Genomic DNA, 23,974 nt, shown 5'->3' on the forward strand with positions numbered 1-23,974 from the left:
TAGACGGGAAATACACTGGTATATTTGTATTTATAAAGTCCTATTAGGTTTGTTACCCAAATATCTACGAGAGTTGCTGCAACCTCATATTAGTACATATTCAACCAGATCATCTAATCATATTCTTTTAATTATCCCTGTTTATGGTCGTTCCGCTTTTGGTTTTGCTGCTCCAAATGATTGGAATGTGCTACGAAAGTAATTAAAATTAGAGACATATATTTCAATCTCTGCATTTAAAAAAAAACAATGTCTTAAGTGACTTATCTGGTTAAATAAAGGTTAGTAATAATAATAATAATAATAATTTAAAGATACAATTGATAAGTAATACATCATAAATGGACAATAAACGACAATAATATGGATAGAAATAATATGAATAAAGAATATAATCATAAACATTGACTTTTTTGATACACCAGAAACAGATCTCTGAAGAACGTAGATGTTACAAAAATGTTTGGTTTCTTACTGAGGTTTATCATAATGTATCAGTATGCTGTTTTAATGTGATACAAAGAATATCAGCCTCTAAATTGTTCATTAAAGATTGTCTGAATACCTGTTGACAGAGTCATATTTTCATTTAAATACTTTTTTTATTTTTTATAATTATTTTATTTTACTTTTTGCCCTTATTAGTAAAAAACTGTAATCGAAAACCAAAAATACTGTAATATCTAAACTTAAGTTAACACCATATTTGCCATTTCCCTCTTCTGTAGTATAAAATGTAAATAAACATTAAAGACATAAAGATTTTATGCATTAAAGTTTCATGCATAAAATCTTCCATGATGCATCTGAGACTGCTCTGATCTAACAGGTTTAAGGCAGTTCTGAATGCAAAAGGGGGTCCAAACTGTTACTAGCAAGGTGTACCTATTAAAGTGGCCAGTGAGTGTATGTGTACGTAATGAATAATAAATTTTTTTTTAATGATGGATTTTCATATTTCAGGATTGGCACAATAGTAAAATCGATCCATAAATGGCACTTGAAAAGGTGCAAGATGATGAAATTATGGTAAAAAGATTCCAGTTTTAATGTGACCTTCATGTAAGTAAATAATAAATTAATAAAATTAATAAGATTATATTAATAAAATTAATAAAAAACAACCCATGAGAAATTAAAGTGCTCATATATATATATATATATATATATATATATATATCAAATATCAAATATAATAAACATGCTTTCATATTCTCATATATTCACTGATACAATGCTACACAGTTTGTTTTTTGCATAGTCACAGTTTAATATGCATTACTTGTAGAAAACATTCGTCTCTGCAGAAACCATAATGACTTGGCATGACAGTAAGATAGATGCTAATTTCATGCAGATTGTGATGTAGAAAATTTGCACAATGCATCTCCAGCTTGTCTAAACGCAACTAGATTCTCTTCTCACGCACACTAAGCATGTACTGTCACATTGGATACCACTGGAACGCAGATGTCTAATTCCTAGTGTTTTATTGATGTAGCACACTGATATGAAATCAGAGGAACTCTCTATATTGATCTTTTTCCCGAACACAATCTATATGTTATTGTTGGAGACAATTAGAATTTGTTTGACTAAATTTTGACTAGTATTGACTAAATGGTTAACCCAAAAATACATATATTTTTTCCCATTTATTTAACACAAAATAATATTAGTTTTAAAAATATGTTTTTTTTCACATAGATCTATTCAACAGTAGTTCATAGTTACCATTAGCCTGACTACGTCAGACTTCTTACTTCCGCTCAATTTCATTTCGCTTCTGTAGTCAGCGTAGACACAACGTAGACAGCGTAATAGCTTTCCGTTTTCCTCCGGCCTGAAAACAGCCGGGCCAATCAACGAACAGAGGGCGGGCTGAGAGCCATGACGTAGACACTGATTGTACCGTGGATGCGAAGATTTTTACTTCACATAATCTGCAAAAGTCGCGCACAGCCATGTTCACTCCGGTATTTCGCTCGATGGTTTTGTTTTCGCATCATACATGTGTTTACAGTGGAAGTTAGATGCGGCTGAGCATGCGCATAACACACGCCATAACCAAACATTATGTGATTGGCTTACGGGTAACCAATGATTTTAAACTTCAGACAAGCGCCCCCCGCGAGAGAGAAAACACTTCTCTATTATGCCAAAACAGACTCTGTCTACGAAGCAAAGCGAAGTAGCAGAGTTTGGTATTACCAGGCTAAGTTACCATAGCCATTGACAGAAATTCACAAAAGTAGTATAAATAATGGGTGAGTTATATTCATGTTTTCTGAAATCATAAAAAAAGCTTTGTAAAACTCCATTAAACTGTCAGTTCTTTAATAGCTGAATACTAAATGAACCCCCATATAAACAGTTTGATCCAGTTCAAATTGAAAGTAACTATAAGGTAAGGTGGACTCATCCCTTGGTGGTTTTGGAAGCACCAAGCAAGCAAGCAGCAGTGACATTATGGGTTGCCAACTTTATGGCAACAGGGGGCATTTTTCTATTCCAAGATGACATTTCCTCCGTGCACAAAGTCCATACTCTTTGTCCTCACATATATGATTGGAAAAGCCAAACTACAACTGGAATTGTCCATAGTGTATCACAAAGCCACTCATTTAAGTCTGTCTGGGTTGAAGACTTAATTTGCATTTGACCTCCAGGTTTAATAAGGTCTAAACAAGGTCTGTAAGATCTACCATATTTCCCACAGTATAAGGTAATATATATACCTTATATTTTGGGAAATATGGTAGATTTTACAGACCCTGTTTACACCTGGTATTTTGGTCGATCCGTCATTGCGTAATCCGTCTCTTTTGTCCACTTTCGACCACTTCGGTCCTGATTTCTTCGAAGGGAGAGTGTATGGGTGGGTAAATGTATGGGCTTTTTCACATCTTTCGATCTAATGGATGAAATAAGCTCACATAAAAAGAATGCAACAGGGCATGAATGAAAAAAAAAAGCTTCTGTTTCTGCTCTGATAGCCGCAAGACCATGGCGAACTCAGAGAGTGCGTGTTAGAAATCAGGAATGATGAGAGAACATTGTGCTTGGTACGTTTTTTGCCTTCAAACCAGACTTAGGTCTTCAGCCAACAAATTTTGAATCCCGTCTGGCTAGAGCGCTTCCTAAAATGTTTATGCATTAAGTCAGTAGGCAGAGAGCAGGCGCCTGCTCTTTTGTGGCTGTTCGAACACATTCGACCACACGAGCGTTCACACTACGAAAGCAATCCGGTCAAATGTGTTTTCGACTCTGGAAGTGGTCGAAGGTGGACAAGGTCAAAACGTTTTATAACCCGTTTACACCTGTATTTAGCGTTGACCACTTGTGATCGGACTGACAAAAATGCTGCTTAATACCAGGTGTAAACAGGGCCACAGCTTTTGCTGTTTTTTGTTGCTTAAGTAAAATGGAGCTGCATTCCAATAGATGCCAAAACTCATTCAGTTTGATGGCAGCTTTAAGACAAAACCAACAGAGAGGATCATTTACTGTGAGACTCTACTTGTCACTGACTTTATCTCTCAAACTGTCTCCGCTGTGGTTCCTGTCCTTTACATGGAGGTCTAGAGAGAGCTATCCCTAAGCATTCCCATTCATCTCGATGGCAGTAGCTTGCCTGATATATTATTTATAATTGTCCATTGAGAAAAACCTTTTTTAGAACAGTATGTGTAGTTGTAGCTGTTAACTGGCCATAGCTAACCAGCTAAACCTTGTCCTTTTGGTCCACTAAGTTTTGATACTATTTGATATTGTATGTTATCTGGTGGATTCTTACCCCTGCGGACTTGAACTGAACAGCTGACACTTCCCATATTGCAGTGTGCGAGAATACAATTACACAATCACTTGAACCAAGACCATTAGAGTTCGGCGGTCCAGCTTCCCAGGCGGTTTGTCTTTCGCCCCCGAAGTTTCAGATGCACCCGCTCCATTCAGGGACATGGTTCTGCCAGAGTAGGTCAGCTAGGCACGGTGTCCACTGAATGCTAACTAAGGACAAGGCCGAGATTCATTCCAAGAAATATAATCTCATCAATTTTTCATCAGGCTGTATGAATTCGCAGCTCAGACATGCTTCATTGCTAAACATTTCAGTGGTCATTAGAATTGCAATAATGTTTCCCTTCAGGGACGCCACGCAGTGTGAGTCAACATGTTTATATTGTATCAGGTCAGAGCTGTTCATAATGCATAATACACTGCAGACCCATTGGAGTTGATGATAGTTTCTCCACTCAAAAGAGGTCAGTCCTCATTTAAAGACTTAAAAGTAATTTAAAGTAAATTTGGCTTGTGGATTAAAGTTATGGGATACATAATGAGCAAAAACCAGCCAGTTATTGTACGTGTGTCATCACTGCAATTCCCTCCTCGTCTTCCTTCCAATCATTGCGTTCTGGCATGCATTAACACCCAGAACAGTTTCAATTAAAATTATAAAACACTCATGCAAACTTTTGTACTTTCAAATTCAAAACAAATTAAATTGATTGGAAGTTTTTTGCTGAGTGCTCAGCTTCACACTTATTTTCTGGCAAGAGCTGTGACTTACTGTATGCACAAGGGCAGATTGATGTATAGGAGACGTGAAAAGGACCGATCAGCAGACAGTAGTGAATGGCTCCCCGTGGAGACATCCATCCCACTCAGAAGGTAGAAGTTCAGAACTTTGACCTTAGCTGTGATGGATGTGTCCCGCTGGACAACCAGCCATGTGCTGCAGTGTGTTGACGTGGATGTCATTCCTGCACTGCACTGTCCTTTTATTTTTCTAGAGATTCTTCATAGAAACCCTGGGGCAGTAAAACCATATACCACAGATACTCAAATTGCACAGCTCAGGGGTCACTTTCAGAAAATGCAGGGTGTTCAGGGGCCAGTGAACAAAATGACCTGGTAAAAGAAGTATCTATCTATCTATCTATCTATCTATCTATCTATCTATCTATCTATCTATCTATCTATATATATATATATATATACACATCTATCTATCTATCTATCTATCTATCTATCTATCTATCTATCTATCTACTGTATCTATCTATCTATCTATCTATCTATCTATCTATCATATAATTCTATTCTGTTATAAAAATGGAAAATACTCAACAAATTCACTATAATTCATTTTTATCGTCCAGAACAGCAATCTTCCATAGTAATTGGATGGAGTGTTTTAGCAATCATTCCATTTTTGTGTTAAATTGTCTTTTTTGCTATCAAGCTTTTGACATTTGTGTGCTATTTTCTTGCAGTCTGTCACTATGCACAAATCACTGATTACAGTATTTGCATTTCCTAATGCTTTGCTTTACAATTATTAAAAGGGGAATAATAATTGTGAAACCTTTTGTAAATGCATCTGATGCAGCTTAAACCACATAAATGTAATTTAAAATATACTAAGTTGTAAAATATACTAAAGGGAAACTAGACACTTCACATTATGAATTGTTGGGATGTAACCAGCTTTGCTGATTATAAAGGGAGTGTTCATGTGTATTGTTGACCCAGAAACTGCTAATAAATTCTCAAAAGTTGTCCAAATTGTGGTGGGGGGATGTACTTTGAGTATACCTGCCATATACTGTTCAGTTATTATCTTCTATTTTCTTTTAATCATCTAGACTTTTGCATGTCTTATGGCTTGCTTGGACCTTGGATATTATTTGCATTGGGGTTTTTTTTAAACACATTTAAAATAGATGTATTGCCTCCCTGTAGAGCCATAAATTCCATACAAACGAACCTAAAATATGTCATACTACCTTCTGTACAACATTCACAAACAAAACACTCCAGATGAATTAACCATAATCATAGTTATTCAGACAGGCTATACACTGCAAAAAAAAAAAAAAAATGCTTTTCTTACTTAGTATTTTTGTCTTGTTTCCAGTTCAAGTATCTAAAGATTCTTAATCAAGTTGCATTTACTAGACAAGTAAAATGACATATTAGATATTATGTCTTGTTTTCTGAAAAAAATCAAATGAAATCAAAATGAAGAGAGTTTTTGCTTAAAACAAGCTAAATGATCTGCCAATAGGTTAAGAGAATCAACCATGTTTCCGTTTGAATTAAGATTATTTTTCTTACACCATTGGCAGATAATTTTGCTTGTTTAAAAAAAAAAAACTCACCTAATTTTGATTAATTAATTTTTTTTATTATTGTTTGCATTTTTTGACAAAAATTGGTTTATCTTTCCCACCAAAATAAAATGGTTAAATTCAAACAGCTTTAATCCATGCTGTCTGCCACATGTACAGTAATTAGCTTCTCTAAGATGTTTCTTCAAAGAAAACCATTGCCATCATTAAAAACCATACCACCCAGAGATTGTCACATGTATGATGATCAATAGGATGATTCAATCAGTAACGAGATGGGTTGACTTCTGTAATCACAGCATGAGTAATTAATTCTTAATGGCATAGATTCAACAAGGTGCTGTAAACATTCCTCAGAGATTTTGGTCCATATAGATTTGTTGACTGCACATCCATGATGTGGATCTCCAGTTCCACTACATCAAAAAGGTGCTCTATTGGACTGTGATCTGGTGACTGTGGAGGCCATTTGAGTATAGTGAACTCATTTACATGTTCAAGAAACCAGTTAGAGATGATCTGAGTTTTGTGACATGGTGCATTATCCTGCTAGAAGTACCCATCAGAAGATGGATACACTGTAGACATAAAGGGATGGACATGGTCAGCAACAATACTCAGGTAGGCTGTAGGATTTAAATGATGCTCAATTGGTACTAAGGGGCCCAAGTGTGCCAAGAAAATATCCCTCACACCATTTCACCACCACCAGCAGCCTGAACCGTTGATACAAGGATGGATCCATGCATGTATGTTGTCTACACCAAATTCTGACCCTACCTATCTGAATGTCAAAGCAGTAATTGAGACTCACTAGACCAGGCAAGTTTTTCCAATCTTTAACTGTCAAATTTTGGTGAGCCTGTGCGAATTGTAGCCTCAGTTTCCTGTTCGTAGCTGACAGGAGTGGGAGCCCATCTGCTTCAAGGTTCGATGTGTTGTGCGTTCAGAGATGCTCTTCTGCAGGCCTTGGTTAAAAAGTGGTTATTTGAGTGACTGATGCCTTTCTATCAGCTCGAACCACTCTGGCCATTCTCCTCTGACCTCTGGTATTAACAAGGCATTTTTGTCCATAGAACTGGATATTTTCTCTTTTTATGACCATTCTCTGTGAACCCTAAAGATCATCTGAGTAGATCAGCAGTTTCTCAAATACTCAAACCAACCACGCCACATTCAAAGTCATTTAAATCACCTTTTGCTTTTGTTTTTTTCTGTGACCCATGTTTCCCAGTGTGTCTCATAACGTTCACCTGTTATCTTACTGTACCAGTCAATTATCTTATTAGTTCTCCTTGTTATTTAAGCCCAGTGTTTCATGTTTTCTTTGTCTGGTGTCATCTATGTTATGTGGATTATTTTGCCTGTGTTCCTATGTTTCTCCTGTGGATTTATTAAAGACTATTATTCATGAACTAAGTTTTAAAATGTTTCTTGTTTTAAAAACAATTACACAAAATTAAGCTTAAAATTCTCATTTTATATCTGTAAATGTAAGGGCTCTGTTCCAAAACCTAGTGTGCTACATTGCTGTGTACTGCTAAAATTGAACCTCGGAACCACACTGTGGTGCCAAAATTTTACAATAGCATTTCGCTATTACTTACTTACTTACTGCTACTTTTCAGTAAGTATTTACATCTACGATCAACATTTCTCTCACATAGTATGCCATCTTAGATATTTATTTTTTCTGAGCTTAAAGCAAAGAATTCTTTGATTTTCTTCTTCTTCTCGAAGGATGCATGTGATGCTTCATTGGTTATCTCAGAAGACAGCATAATCATGCTGCCTACGTTTCAGAACATCAGGACTGTGCCTGTGTATGTGGGCAGCTCGCCAGCTTATGAAACAGAACTTATGAGTTTTGGAAAACACAGATATCATCATCTAAATTCAATTGCCCAGAAGCAGGAATACTGGAGATGCAAGATTTTGAGGAAACTTCATGAGGAAGAACTTACCTTCTGAATCTTGAGAATAGCTAGCAGCAGTGAGCAGAAGAACGCCAATGCCTATTCCCAACCACTTATAGAGCCACGACCTCTGGCGCATCTTCATGTATTACAGCATGCTCACCTGCCAACATAAAGAGACAGATTACGATCTCCTCTATGACTGAAGTGCTTCTTTCGCACTTCTTTCATGAGCTGCATAATGGCGCACCATTTAAGATGCATGAGTCATATGTCGTATAATTGGAATCCTTTAAATACGGTGCATTTCATAACAGACCTAGGTGTAAGAACTGAGAAATGCCGGGCAGTCTGGTTGAGGAACGACCACTCTCGAGAAGACAAAGGACCTTCCTGGAAATTAACATTTGACTCTCCCTTGAGAAACTAGCATCCCTGAGTCAATCATCTCCCCATGCTGTCTCTCTCTCACGCTGAGATCACCAGATATTCACCCCAAAATCTATATGGTTTAGTGTGAATAATTATCATACAGTATTATACATGTTTGATATCATTTGAAATGTCTCACTGCGACTGGTACAATTGTCTCATTCCCAAAGTAGTAAACCAAAAGGTAATAAAGTTCTTAAGAGTTTAGAGATAACTTGCACATAGAGGAGGGGTGGCTCCTCCAGGCAAATGGCATTCTGCTCCCAAAAAGGTGTAAACTCTGAATGCAAATTCCCATTGTTAGCCAATGTTTCCATGTGAAAGAAGTTTCTGCCTTGGTCTGAGTATTTAGGGAGATGCTGAAGAAGGCTTGTGGCGATTTGTAACTCAAATTAGCCTGTGATGCGGAGTGTATGCAGCCACTCTGCATCATGTATTTTATAGAGATGCACCGATTGATCGGCTAGTGACCGGAATTGGCCGATTTTCACGTGATCGACCATGACCGGCGACCGGCCGGTCAGTCTGACATATGCCGATTTTATACCAGTCAAATGCATGATTAACATCGCGCAACATCAGGATCACATGTGCACACGGAACGCACATGTAGGAAACCTCGTGAATTACGGCCATTTCACACCGCTAATGTGAGCAGCGCGTATTTTTTTTCGGCGTGCATGTTAATCAATGAGTGCATTCACACCGGCAGCAGGAGCAGCGCGTGAGCAGTAGTGAAGGGGGGGTTTCGGCGCGGGTCTATTTTTGCTACGCTGCTCAAGCTCAAAGTGAAAGCACACTTTTGATGGACAAACTAAAAATGAATTCACACAAAAAGTGCTCAAAATGCACAGAATAAAACTGTGTTTTAACAAGAACTCCAGTATGTCAGAAAAGAAAACGAAGACTCAAAAATATTTGTAGAAGATTTACCCATTTAAACTTGTTTTCATTTTTCAGTTTTGGTTGCAAGTATGGTTATGATTATAAAAAATAAATAAAGTAAACTAGCCAGAAATTATCGAAATATCTTTATACTGCAAGGCTATATATATATCTATATATATATAGATATATATATAGATATATATATGTGTGTGTGTGTGTGTGTGTGTGTGTGTGTGTGTGTGTGTGTGTGTGTGTGTGTGTGTGTGTGTATTTCCCACACCATGAGTAATTTATATAGTTCTATTTTATAGCGATTATCTGTTCAAAAAATGAACTATGTTCTATGCAAAATGTAAAAAGTGGTTAGAAAAAATTTAATCGGAATCGGCTAAAATCGGTATCGGCAGGTCAAACTCAATGAAAAATCGGAAATCGGAATCGGCCAAGAAAATTGTAATCGGTGCATCTCTAGTATTTTATAATGTCATGTTCGCATCTTCTCTCTTTTTTCCAGAGCATTTGATGTTTTGTATTTATTATCTTTGAACTGATTATGAAATTGCCATGAGACATTTACCTGATTTACCTTATAATTACCTCATTTACCTTATAATAAATTGTTACATTTGATTTTATTCTGACTGACTCTGAAAGTGTTTTCCCAAGTAGATTAAACGGATTCGTATGTTACCGCAAGTTCTGTGTCAGATTAGTGACAACTAATATTTGGCACTAATTCAAGTGTACATGGTTTTGCAAAGACAAGAAGTGAACTTCCGTTTAGAACAGCAAATGCTGCTTGACCAATCTAAATTTGGGTGTTTTAATTTAATGTTACTTTAGATAAGTGTACGTGGGAAACCACGGCATGGCCAATCAAAAGCTATGATTAGAGAAGTAATGTTGGTCAGCTATATCTGTACTAGTGGCCATACCTCAACTGATGTAAACGTTACGTTAAATTCAAGTGTATGCAAGTCTATGGGGGCTATACCAAAGTATCTTTGATTGTGTAAGCATGAATGCGACCAATCTCAGGTGTATGGCATTTACCTCTGTTTAGTGACCGAAGCTGGCGAGCTCGTGACCGTGAGACCCGCGCTAAACAAGGCGTGAGGACCTCTGAGCGACATAGCTTCCAATATGAACGGGTAAAATATAAGTAAAGAGTTAAATAGAACCACCAAATGTATTGCTAAACTATTATATGATTGACCAATAACCAATTGGCAATCTAACCTAAATTCGAGGTTGTGATAAAATGGACTCATTTACATTTACATTTATTCATTTAGCAGACGCTTTTATCCAAAGCGACTTACAAATGAGAACAATAGAAGCAGTTAAACTAGCAGTAGGACAACAAAATGCAAGTGCTATGACCCTTCTCAGTTTAATTCAACGCATTTTTTTTTTTTTTTTTTATAGAACAGAATAGAGTAGTAGAGAGAAAGTGTTAGTATTACTGGATCAAGTGCTGTCGAAAAAGAAGTGTCTTCAGCCGTTTCTTAAAAATGGCTATGGACTCAGCCGCTCTGAGTCCAGCCGGACTCAGATATTAAATGGAGTCAGATAAAAGCTTAAATGGAATTTAATTACTTTGCCACGCAGAAAGACAGTAACACGCAGACACCTTCACCCGTTCTATTGGAAACCTCCATTGGGAATTACAGGGGGATTCGGATGCCATGTGACCGTTTGATTTTCATCTCTTTGAAAAAATTATTTACCATTTCCCATAAAAAGCAATCCCAAGACTTTGAAGTTTACTCAAAGAACGTTCTAATTAATTCTGGCATCAAAACAGACAATGAAGCTGGCTGAGTCAATTTCCCCACCATAATTACTCGAGTCATTTTACATCATAAAAATAATAGAAAGTTTGGCTTTGGGGATGTTGCATCAAACTGAAATTCTCTTTAATAACAGCGGGCAGGAAGCATTTGCTGCACATATAACCTTTTCCTTTGAAGTGAGCAGAGAGATAGTGTTTATGATCCATGTGAGAGACATAACAATCCACAGCAACAAGTGCAGCTTTGAAGTCTGCAGCATGTCTAAGGGGTCAAACAACTCCTTCCTGGAAAAGACTCAAAGACCAACCTGTCTTGGCAGGTCTGGATGCAAGGGAAAGATAAGCTTTGGTCCAAAGTCAATTTATTTATATTATGACTAATCAGAGGAGAGTCAGAAGTGATTCTTACAATGATACAAGTCTGTAACATCTGAAAGAATTTAGATAATGCAAGCAAATCAATAGTCATTATTTAGATAAGGCTTTAATGAATGACAACAGTGCTCAAAAATACTGATTATTGAGACATGGGACAAAATGGTGCCCTAATTTGAGATCATTACTTTTGAAAATATCACTTCCATTTTATCAGAAATGACAATGTTCTAAACAAGTGTACAATTTCACTTTATTATGTCTTTGTTTTATTGTATCCCCCTGTTTTACAAAGTTTCACAGCTGTGTTATAGCTCTTTGTAAAAACCATAATATATTTAGGATTGATTTTTTTTAACTATAAATCAGTAAGCTCCTCTTCCTGTCATTCCAACAAAGTGGTGTAGGGATGACGAATGTTTGTAGGCCAAAACCTGTAAATGAGTTTAGAACCTCCTGTTCTATCGTCCTGAAGTCAATGGTTTTTTTTTTAAAGGGTTTTGGTCCAATGCCTGAAATAAGGTCTGTGGTTAACTCAAGCTCAAGATATGTTCACGTTTTATTATTTTATACAACATACTTCAGTAATAACCCCCTTGTGATTTTTTTTTTAAGCTTAACTTAAAGTCCCCCTCTAGTCAATAATTGTATACCTTAAAACTCATCTTTGATCACCAATCACAAAAATGACATATTTAAATGTTTTCCTTGAAAAAAAAGTTCTTCATGCCTTAAAATAGCTTGAATGTATTGTTTAAATTTCATAATAAAATCGACAGACTTTTAAATCTGAGAACAAAGGGAACAAACATTCATTCAGAGGTTGTCGGGACATTAAATATCATCACACAGAACAGGTAAACTCATCTACTCACTAGTTCACTTTTACATTATGTTTATAATCACTCTCTTGCCAACTATTCTAACTCAAACTTTTAGGGTTAAGTAAGGTATTTTAAATGCATTTTAAATAAAGACTGAAAGAGTTGTAAGAAGCATAGTGATCATGATGTAGGCTAGTTCTTTTGTAGCCTATAGCTTTTTACTTCTGGCGATCGTATTTATGCTTCAAAATTCAAAAAAGTTGATTTGTGAAGATTATCATGATGAACAAAACATGAAAGAATCATCATTTTTTGTTGGTCATAGGGCTAACAGTATCTACCTAAAAGGAGGGAAGCACTGTACTGGAGCCGATATATACCACGATATATATAGTGTCTGTGTATATTAAACTGCAAAAAGACTATTTAAATATTAACCCTGCATGTTCTGCTTGTCTCTATGTGAATTAATGGCACAGACGCACGGTTTCATTTACCTCACACACACACACACACACACACACACACACACTGAAGCACGAGAGACGCTTGCGCTGTTTTCAGTCTCTGTTGCCTCACGATATGATGACATGATGAAATTCATCTCCAAAGCCACTCTTAGAGTCACTTCATGAGCATTTTACCGTTTAATTTGAGAAAAAATTATCGTCATATCATACACACACAGAAACTCAAAGGTCTTCACGGCAACCCGTCAAAATAAAAGTTCGGTTTCACTTGAAGAAATTGACAGAAATAATTAGGCTACTGTACAGTAGATTTAGCTACGTCTCCATGGGATTTTTTATAAGAAATATTTACGTTTAAACAGCATGTAGCCTTTAATGCTTATATGTATTATTTCCTTATGATTACTGTCATAAATAAAGTAATTGAATTGAATTTAATATGTTTTTCAAATAGTTAAATAAAATAGAAAAATAGTTCCAACAGATTTTGCTGTGGTACCGAAATTGGTACCGAGAACCGTAACATTTCAATGGTATTGGTACCGACTACTGGAATTTTGGTACCGTGACATCCCTTTGGAAAACATTCTGAAATTGATTTCACTCTAGATCCACTCCTGGTTTTCCCAACACCGTGGGTCAACCTTGTTCAATAGATGGAGCTGAGGACCATTACTGATTTTTAATAAAAGTTGCATGTTATTTTTGTCAATATTTATAAATAATATTTGACCTGACAGTACACTTTTTTTCTATTTTTGAATTTGGCTATGTTGATCCATGAGCAGATGATGAGCAGACCCAAACAAAATCTGTGTAGTACCTATACTGATTATGCCATTGTGAAACTCTTCTGAATTGATTTAAACATAATAAAATGTGTTAATGGGATTTGAGAGGACAACAGTTTTATTGGTAGCTGAAAGTATAATCAAGAATTTAGCCTAAACTTTAATAATATCTAATAAATAATCATGAACATAAATAAGAAAACAAAAAATAAATATTTGAAAATATTTAAACATTAATAGCTATTTAATATTTAATAAAAATAAAAAATAAAAACATGTGGAACATATGTTTAGAGCATTACAAATGAGTTCTGCAGGTACAAATTCATATGGGTATGGAAGCTTGTTTCCGCCACAGAATAAAACATTTTAAAAGATAACTGTGACATTTTATCTCACAATTGCAAGTTTACATCTCGCAATTCTGACTTTATTTCTCAGAATTGCGTGATATTAAGTCGCAATTGCGAGTTATAAAGTCAGAATTGAGTGATATAAAGTAGAAATTGTGTTATAAAGTCAGAATTGTGTGATATAAAGTAGTAATTGCGTGTTATAAAGTCAGAATGTAAACTCGCAATTGTGAGGGAAAAAAGTCAGAATTGTGAGATAAAAAGGCGCAATTACCTTTTTTAGTTTTTATTCTTTATTCTGTGGTGGAAACAAGCTTCCATATATGGGTCTGCTAATAAGCAAAGGGGGAAAAAACTAACTTGGTTGAACAAAAACATAATTGCAATTTTTCATTCTGTGACCTATTTTTGTCCCAGTATTCAGATTCAGTGACACAAATAAATCATTGACAGATATACAGCATGAATGGAAATAAGTTCATTTGCAAATATAAACTACTGACATGAGCTGAATGAACATCAGCTGAGAACAAGCTAGTCTTTGGCATCTGTAATACAATCTTGACAGATTCCCTTCGGGTATCAGGACATGGCTTTGCAAAACGTGCATAGGTTATTTTGAAAAAGTAATAGCAACAAAAATATAACTTGTTGTGATCCAGACATCAAATCAAAATGGCAAATCCAAAGATACTTGACTGAAAGATCCAATGCAGAGAGAAAAAGAGACAACCATACAGAGAGAGAAAGGGAGACTTTCAAGCCTTTCGAATTGTACTGCATCAAAACCTTCAACACCGGAGTCGATCATTGCACTGCCATGCTCGCTGACTATCATTATGAATGGTCTTTGTTCTTTCAAACTGAAAGAGTCTTTGGAGACATGAATGTAATTTCATCCTCTGTTGTCAGGACGGAAGCATATCTCTCCCCTGTGTTCCTCAATACAAAGGTCTTCCTCAGGACAATCAATGAGAGATGCTTCAGCGCTACGCTGTGAGAATGCAACGGATTGACGGCAGACACAATATGTCAAGGGGCGAGTTCTATAAATGTGTTTCCTTCGAAATTTTTTTGGTTTCGAGAAATTTCATGAAACTAAGTGCAGGCTTTTGTGTGCAGTCTTACAGTCATTGCACAATAAGGCTGCAGGCCTCCAATAAGCTAATGGTCTAGAACAGCGCTCTCTAGTTCAATCCTAATCTTTCAGAGTAACTGAGACAACACCTGCTTGACTGTGTAAAGGCTTATCAGAGCCACAATTTCACAAAGAGGGGCTGAGCATATGCTGCCTTCAAATCACGTCAGAATACTTGCATTTACTGTATGAGATGAGTGCACATGAGTGCCACCAGTTACCACTAGGCAACCTTTATTTACAGTTTGTCTCAATCGATTTGGCTCAGTTCTTCTCAAACAATAATTTCAAACATCTCTGAATGTGATGAGTTTCTTGTTCACATCAGATTTGAGTGTCTTATTGATTTTGCACATGTGTGTAAAAGAGTCAAAAATTGACATTTTGACAATCGAAAATTGTCAAAATGGTCCATTCAGTTCTCAAAATCTGTTAGACATGTTATGTCCCATAAATATTTATGACATGGAATGTTTGCTAAATTGGCAAATGGCCTACAATCTTATCAATCAAGAGCAATATGAAGATATGAAAGAAGATGTATGTTAGAGAAAGACATAATAGGGTGTGTAAAAATGAACAAGCAACTAAGAATTTTCCATTTACAAATTTCTGCAAAAATAAAAGCACAGTATAAATGTCCAATTTCTTTTTGTGTACTGTAGTATTGACCTTTCAAGTAAAATGTACTGTCTGGATCTGTATCTAAAAAGCTCAGTGTGATCCATAAGAGCATTCAGGTGGACAAAAGGGACATTCTAGTATAGTATAAAGCAGTTAGTGTCAACAAAAAATATTTTGTATATATATACATATATACAATATATACATTTGTATATTTTGCATAACAGTTGTGACAATTTAACTTATAGTTTAGAAAATGTTAAGGCTGTTTCACTGTGCCAAAGCGTTTGAGAAAAACTGTATGCCCATGTATTTGGATGGATGGATGGATCCCATTTTTTTTATTCCTGGCAACAAGCAAGACAAAGTGTGAAAGCACTTTCAGTAAAGAACTGTGGGTAATGCTAAAATCAGTCCGTCTCAATGCTGAACTGAGTGGGCTGGGATTCTGACAGAGATCAGTAAGGTAATGGGCCACACTGAACCTGTCAACATAGGTAATCCATTACACTCCTCTCTGTTTCACTGAGTGTGGAACAGTACACCATTACTTCAGCCACACGCCAGCTAGAAAACAACGGTCAGGACATAATGAGGCAGGGGCGAAATGCAGTGTGATGGAACTGCAGGAGGCAGTGATTTATTCTGCCATGAGGAAATTAACATACCATTCAACCACTGTTGACCACGCTAGATAGCTTTGCTTAGCTGTATCACATGTATACAAGTTTACATGGACAGTTCATAAAAACAAATTTCTTACATTAAACACATCCTTGCTGAATAAAATGTTTTGTCGTTGTTGTTGTTGGTGGTGGTTTATTAAATCTCACCTTTTGAACCTTTTTTTTAACATTGATAATAATTAGAAATGGTTCTTGAGCACCAAGTCAGCATATCATATGACACTGAAGACTACCGTAATGGCTGCTGAAAATTCAGCTTTGCCATGACAGGAATAAATTACATTTTATACCACCCCAAATCAGAAAAAGTTGGGACACTGTACAAATTGTGAGTAAAAAAGGAATGGAATAATTTACAATTCTCATAAACTTATATTTTATTCACAATAGAATATAGATAACATATCAAATGTTGAAAGTGAGACATTTTGAAATGTCATGCCAAATATTGGCTCATTTTGGATTTCATGAGAGCTATACATTCCAAAAAAGTTGGGACAGGTAGTAATAAGAGGCCGGAAAAGTTAAATGTACATATAAGGAACAGCTGGAGGACCAATTTGCAACTTATTAGGTCAATTGGCAACATGATTGGGTATAAAAAGAGCCTCTCAGAGTGGCAGTGTCTCTCAGAAGTCAAGATGGGCAGAGGATCACCAATTCCCCCAATGCTGCGGAGAAAAATAGTGGAGCAATATCAGAAAGGAGTTTCTCAGAGAAAAATTGCAAAGAGTTTGAAGTTATCATCATCTACAGTGCATAATATCATCCAAAGATTCAGAGAATCTGGAAAAATCTCTGTGCGTAAGGGTCAAGGCTGGAAAACCATACTAGATGCCCGTGATCTTCGGGCCCTTAGACGGCACTGCATCACATACAGGAATGCTACTGTAATGGAAATCACAACATGGGCTCAGGAATACTTCCAGAAAACACAATCCACTGTGCCATTCGCCGTTGCCAGCTAAAACTCTATAGGTCAAAAAAGAAGCCATATCTAAACAGGATCTAGAAGCGCAGGCGTTTTCTCTGGGCCAAGGCTCATTAAAAATGGACTGTGGCAAAGTGGAAAACTGTTCTGTGGTCAGACGAATCAAAATTTGAAGTTCTTTTTGGAAAACTGGGACGCCATGTCATCCAGACTAAAGAGGACAAGGACAACCCAAGTTGTTATCAGCGCTCAGTTCAGAAGCCTGCATCTCTGATGGTATGGGGTTGCATGAGTGCTTTTGGCATGGGCAGCTTACACATCTGGAAAGGCACCATCAATGCTGAAAGGTATATCCAAGTTCTAGAACAACATATGCTCCCATCCAGACGTCGTCTCTTTCAATGAAGACCTTGCATTTTCCAACATGACAATGCCAGACCATATACTGCATCAATTACAATACCATGGCTGCGTAGAAGGATCCGGGTACTGAAATGGCCAGCCTGCAGTCCAGATCTTTCACCCATAGAAAACATTTGGTGCATCATAAAGAGGAAGATGCAACAAAGAAGACCTAAGACAGTTGAGCAACTAGAAGCCTGTATTAGACAAGAATGGGACAACATTACTATTCCTAAACTTGAGCAACTCGTCTCCTCAGTCCCCAGACGTTTGCAGACTGTTATAAAAAGAAGAGGGGATGCCACACAGTGGTAAACATGGCCTTGTCCCAACTTTTTTGAGATGTGTTGATGCCATGAAATTTAAAATCAACTTATTTTTCCCTTAAAATGATACATTTTCTCAGTTTAAACATTTGATATGTCATCTATGTTGTATTTTGAATAAAATATTGAAATTTGAAACTTCCACATCATTGCATTCTGTTTTTATTCACAATTTGTACAGTGTCCCAACTTTTTCTGATTTGGGGTTGTAATATATTCAAATAGAAAAGAGATTAAAATTTTAATAAAATTTCACAATATCACTGTTTTCACTGTATTTTTTATCAAGTAAATGCAGCCTTGGCGTGAGCATGAGACTTCTTTCAAAAATATGAAATATATCATCTTAATTGTTCCAAACTTTATACATATATACAGTAATGGCCAAATGTGACCCTGGACCACAAAACCAGTCTTGTGTAATTTTTAAAGAAATTGAGATTTATACATCATCTGAAAGCTGAATACATAATCTTTCCATTGATGTATGGTTTGTTAGGATAGGACAACATTTGGCCGAGATACAACTATTTGAAAATCTGGAATCTGAGGGTGCAGAAAAATCGAAATATTGAGAAAATCGCCTTTAAAGTTGTCCATTTCTATTGGCGATAGTGCTGCATCCATTCACAAAAATAAATGTTTTATATATTTAAGGTGGGAAATTTACAAAATATCTTCATGGAACATGACCTTTACTTAATATCCTAATGATTTTTGGCATAAAAGTAAAATCTATAATTTTGACCCATACAATGTTTTGTTGGCTATTGCCACAAATATACCCGTGCAACATAAGACTGGTTTTGTGATCCAGGGTCACAAATGTGATGTCTGAATGGGATATTTTGATATTTGGGGAAGTAAACGATCAAAATATGGAAAAAATATTGTTTTAATATTTTAAATATGAGGGAAGAACAACACTAAACTTGGTTAAGGCATTTATCTGACAAAATTATTTGTCAAAACAAATCTTGTATTCTGTTATTTTTAACATGAAAAAGTTCTGAAAAATGATTTTTCATTTGTTCACAGTGATCATGACTGTCAGACTTTTAAAATAATGAATTTTTGGATGAACAGTTCCTGAAAGGCCTGATCTTGCCAAGGGTGTTTTACTGTCCATTAGGAGAGTGGCTGAAATCAATCATCTTTCATTATCTCTGGTGTGAGGTAATCAGGCAGTGTGCATTCTTAGAGAGGGGGACATCATCTGCTAAGGCAAATGAACAAAAATAAGTCTTTCCTCTGGCTCATGACTTATTCTCTGTCTATTTGCCTTGTGATGAGTGACGCTTCTTGAGCTTATATCCTCTTTGAAGTAAAACCATTTAGCCTATATATGAACGATAAATTATTAACGGGTTTTATCTACATTTGCTGATAATTTCCTGTCATTCAAAAACACAAGAACCTATGAGTTACTGGCTCTGAGATGAGGAATCAAATGAATTGAGTTTGCCACAAAAGAACATTTATGGTCAAATGATTTACTTTTTTCCATTCTGTGATCAATAGTGTAAAATAAGCAGGGTATGTGAACCAGTGTGAGTCCCTCAAACACAAGCTGAATTGATTATTTCCTCGCTTCATTCTGTTCCTGAAAGTATTCATAGGATAATTTCCACAGATGTTTCAGTTCAGCATGCTAAAAGGAAGGATGAAATGGGAAAATTATGAAAATGGGTTCAAACGGACTTCTTTTCCATTACAGAACTAAACAGGTCACTAATGCAAATCTAAATTCCCTGCATAAAAAAAAACATTGGGAAAACCCATCTTGGTAAACTAATGGAAGCGTGTAATCTCCAATCTCATCCGGTTTTATTTGTTGTATCTTTTTTTTACTGATAACTGATGTAGTTACTACTCATCTAAGAGAGACATTATTAACCATTCCTACAAAAGAACATAATAAATCATGCTGATTCATTATATCTAGTCAAATGTTGCAGTACGCATGGAGAGAAAGTACACCCTTTTAGGCTCAAAAGACATGGGTTAATGACTTATTATATTTGGATGTCACCCAGACAAACAACTATGTAATAATGCATGCAAAGGATTTAAAGATGCATCCAAGCACATTATCTGTAAATTAAAGCAATAGTTCACTTAAAAATTAAAAAAATCTGTCATTATTTACTGACTCTCATGCTGTCATTGATGCAAAACACCATTAGCTCCATGTGTGTATGGCATTTTGAAATGCAGAATGAGAATAATATTTTCATGGTAAGAGTTTTGGAAACACTCCAAACACTCCAGGTTCCATTTGTTAACTTTAGTTGCATTAACTAGAATAACTAAAGATAACAAGTGGAACCTTATTGTAAAGTGTTACCAGATTTTCAGTGAATAATGATCTTGTGGCTTCAGACGATATGGAATATAATGCATAACTTGTACTGACATCTCTAATAACACTTTTAACACCATTATATATGGAAAAAAGCACTGTAAACAATCGTAACATTTTTCCATTTTGTGTTCCATGAAAAAAATACAGGTTTGGAAAGACATGAAAGAAATTCACCAACAAATGAAAATTCAGTCATTAGTTACTCACCCCGATGATGTTCCAAAAGCATAAGTCTGTTGATTCATCTTTGAAACACAAATAAAGATATTTTAAATGAAACCTAATAGATCTCTAGCCCTCCAATCAAAGTCCATTCCACCAAAACTTTTACGATTCAATAAGAGATCCTAAAATAAATACTTATGAATCGAGCGTTTTAATCCGACTGCAATGTCGTCTGAAGAGGCACAAACACATAATATGATGAACAGATCTAATTTAGGCTTCTATTCAAATGTAAACAATGATCAGTGAACATTCATTGAGCACATCAGCAGATCAACAGAAGCTCAAATATTCTTGCTTGATAAGCAAGCAAGGTTGAGCTTCAGTTGACTGTATTTGATGAGCTCTATGTCTGTGTTGATATGTGTTCATTTGTGTTTCAAAGATGAATAAAAGCCTTTTGAGTTTGGAAGAACATGAAGGTGAGAAACTAATGACAGGATATTTCTTTTTTTGGAGGGTGAACTACCCCTTGAATGTGAGTAAATAATGACCGAGTTGTCATTTTGGGGTGAACTATCTCTTGAAATGCATGTGAACAAGTACATGGAAGTATCTTTAATCAAATTTTTCTTGGATTTTGATCTTGTGACCTGCAAGGGTAGCACAGACATGAAAAGAATCTATAAATATCAAGCTCAAATCTGACATAAAACCCACTGAACTTCTACAAGCTGAAAAGTATTTAGTCTGGAGAAAGACATGTGGTCCTCAACCCTTGACAGAATTCAGCCCAAGAGCAAATGTAAAAGCCACTGAGGGTTCTGTCAGAGGTCGACCTCCATCAGCGGGTCAAATCCCTCTCACTTTTTCCCCTTCCAGGTTTTGCCAACCCCAGACGGGTCATTTCTTTCTAATGGCAGGCTCACTGTATCCCACAAGCCCTCCGCGGTGCCGCCGTCTCCTCCAGCCAGTGTTTAGACCAGGTGGCCGAGTTGAATTGGAGGGACGAACGTCCCTGAGTGTCTGATTACAGAGGCCCCATTTGATGAGGGTGCTCCGGCTAAATGAGCATTTATTATGGTTGCCTCGGAGCAGGATAAATCCTATTAGCCAATGTCTTTAATGAGACAGCCAGAGACAGTGAAACAATGATGGGCAGCCTAGCAATGAATCAACCCACGCAAACCGAGACGTTTGGGGAGGGTACACTGAGATATGCAGAATCATAAGCATGTAGGGCATACTGTAGCTATGGATGCAATGGATGCTTGGCTTTTGGCCAAATTGGCAATTTCAAAATAGCCAGTGTGAAAATGCGCACTAAGAACTGATGCTATATTGTGAGGAAATTATGTAGTAATATTCTTGTCAGTGGAGGAAATGAGGATAGGTTTGGATTAGCTCATTAACTCTTTCCCTGCCATTGACGGAATTTTCCGGCTTTCTATGTTTTCACTGTTATATGGTAGAAGGCGCTATGACTAGAGATGCACCTATCCACCGGCCAGGGACCGTAATTGGACGATTTTCCATATGATCGGCCCAGCTCGGTAACTGGACGGTCAGTATCATGTTTTTTCGATTACGAGCTGGTCGGTTTTGTTGCCAGCGGCACAGGCAATCATGTCAGCTGTGCGTTCTCACTCTCTTCTCTCCTACGACGAAGTGACACACACCAGCCTCTTCTCACTCAGTCGTCTCCTTCGCTCCAGTAAAATAGTGCTTGTATTGCGAATAGTTTTACTAATTCCCGCAGGTTTCGCGCTCACACTAAAAACGTGCACTACTGATCTGTATAAGTGGTGCGCACAAGCCGCCTCTCAAACAAGTACCAAACTGAGTAGCTTACTGCACTTAAATGAACAATTACACAAAAAAATTGTCAAAATGCCAGTATTGGTGAGTATTCAGTTAAACACAGTCAGTTTTGGAACCTAGTTAGTTACGCAAGTTATAATGCAAGTTGTGTATCAGTATATTGGATCCGTGCATAAGCTCTTAAAGTGACAGCAGTCTAAATTTCCTGCTGCTGTCTGTCATGTTAATCAAAGAACAAAAGACGAAGAAAATGACTCTCTGCTGTTGACTGAATAACTTTTGTATCTACTTGTAAGCATTAATATGTATTTAATTTTTACAATGAAGACTATTGTACATTTGATTACTTTAAATTCTGTAGTATTTCTTACCTGAATATACTGTAAAAAACGTAAAGCCGCGTTTATTGCATATCTCTCTTTATTCTATTGCATTTATTTTATTTTATTACTGTCTTTTTTTTAAATGAAAATATAATTTTGCATTGAAGAAAGGTCATTTTTTATTTGTATATGCTGTCATATATATCATATATGCTATTCTTTGAAAGAAAATCGGAATCGACAAAAATCGGTATCGGCAGGTCACACTTACAAAACCATCTGAATCGGTCAAGAAAATCTCTAGCTATGACACATCTTCTGAAAGAGAGAGAATCTCCAGATCAAAACACGTGTGAAGAAGCAGAACAAGCGATAGCATATGTAACCAGATGCATATGTAAAATAATGCCATGAACATTAAACAGGAAGACTGCCTATAACGTTGTCAAATGAAATGTCGACGCAGGATGAGGTATAGGACTGTGAAGCTTTGGAAGTGTTGATGGACATGATATACTCTGTCTATTTTTTGATCATCATTCTGAATCCGAATTAGACGTAGTCTTTGGCAAAAATGAGATTTTCTCAGCTTTTTGCTTAAAATGTTTTTTTATGAAACTCACCCACATTCAAGTGTTGATAAAAAAAGAATGCGCAAAGCCAGAATAAAACGTTTTTTGTTGTTTAAAAGCAGTAGGTTTGTTATTTCGTTTGATATATTGCATGTTCAAAAAGTCATACAACAAAATCGTCTGGGGGCCATGAAACTTTTGTGAAAATTATCAAAAATGCTGGAGCTGGCTAGCATTTTTTTGTTTTTAAGTTGGCGGGGAAAGAGTTAAATACACTGAATTTAATTTACCTTATTACACTGCCCTCTAAAATGTTTGATTCTGATAGGTCAGTTGCGAAATTCCGGAGTCATTTATGACCACTCTTATGGGTATTTGGGACCAGCACTTCCTTCATGTCTTTCGTATAACACTCTCTCTCTCTCTCTCTCTCTCTCTCTCTCTCTCTCTCTCTCTCTCACACTCTCTCTCTCTCTCTCTCTCTCTCTCTCTCTCTCTCTCGTTTTCTCATTTTCATGACTGTATGTACAAGAAAATAAAACTGGAGGACTTTAGTATTAATAGTAGCTTTATGGTAATGTTGAAGTGTTCATCTTGTTGCTAGCACAATTGCTTTGTACATTATAAGATAATAAACAGG

General features: G+C 36.4%; 1 protein-coding gene across 2 annotated transcripts in view; it reads right to left on the reverse strand.

The window, feature by feature from the left end:
- The window catches only part of LOC307147159 (protocadherin-15-like), a 214,432-nt gene that overhangs the window by 188,095 nt on the left and 2,363 nt on the right, over nucleotides 1-23,974 (reverse strand). For both annotated transcript variants that reach the window (XM_079851679.1, XM_079851680.1), the window contains exon 2: nucleotides 8,102-8,216. In XM_079851679.1, the coding sequence (XP_079707805.1) occupies nucleotides 8,102-8,198 (97 nt within the window). In that variant the 5' untranslated portion in view covers nucleotides 8,199-8,216. The remainder of the gene's footprint in view (nucleotides 1-8,101; nucleotides 8,217-23,974) is intronic.

This window comes from Squalius cephalus (assembly GCF_949319135.1).
Source record: "Squalius cephalus genome assembly, chromosome: 19".
In the NCBI taxonomy this organism is placed as follows: domain Eukaryota; kingdom Metazoa; phylum Chordata; class Actinopteri; order Cypriniformes; family Leuciscidae; genus Squalius; species Squalius cephalus.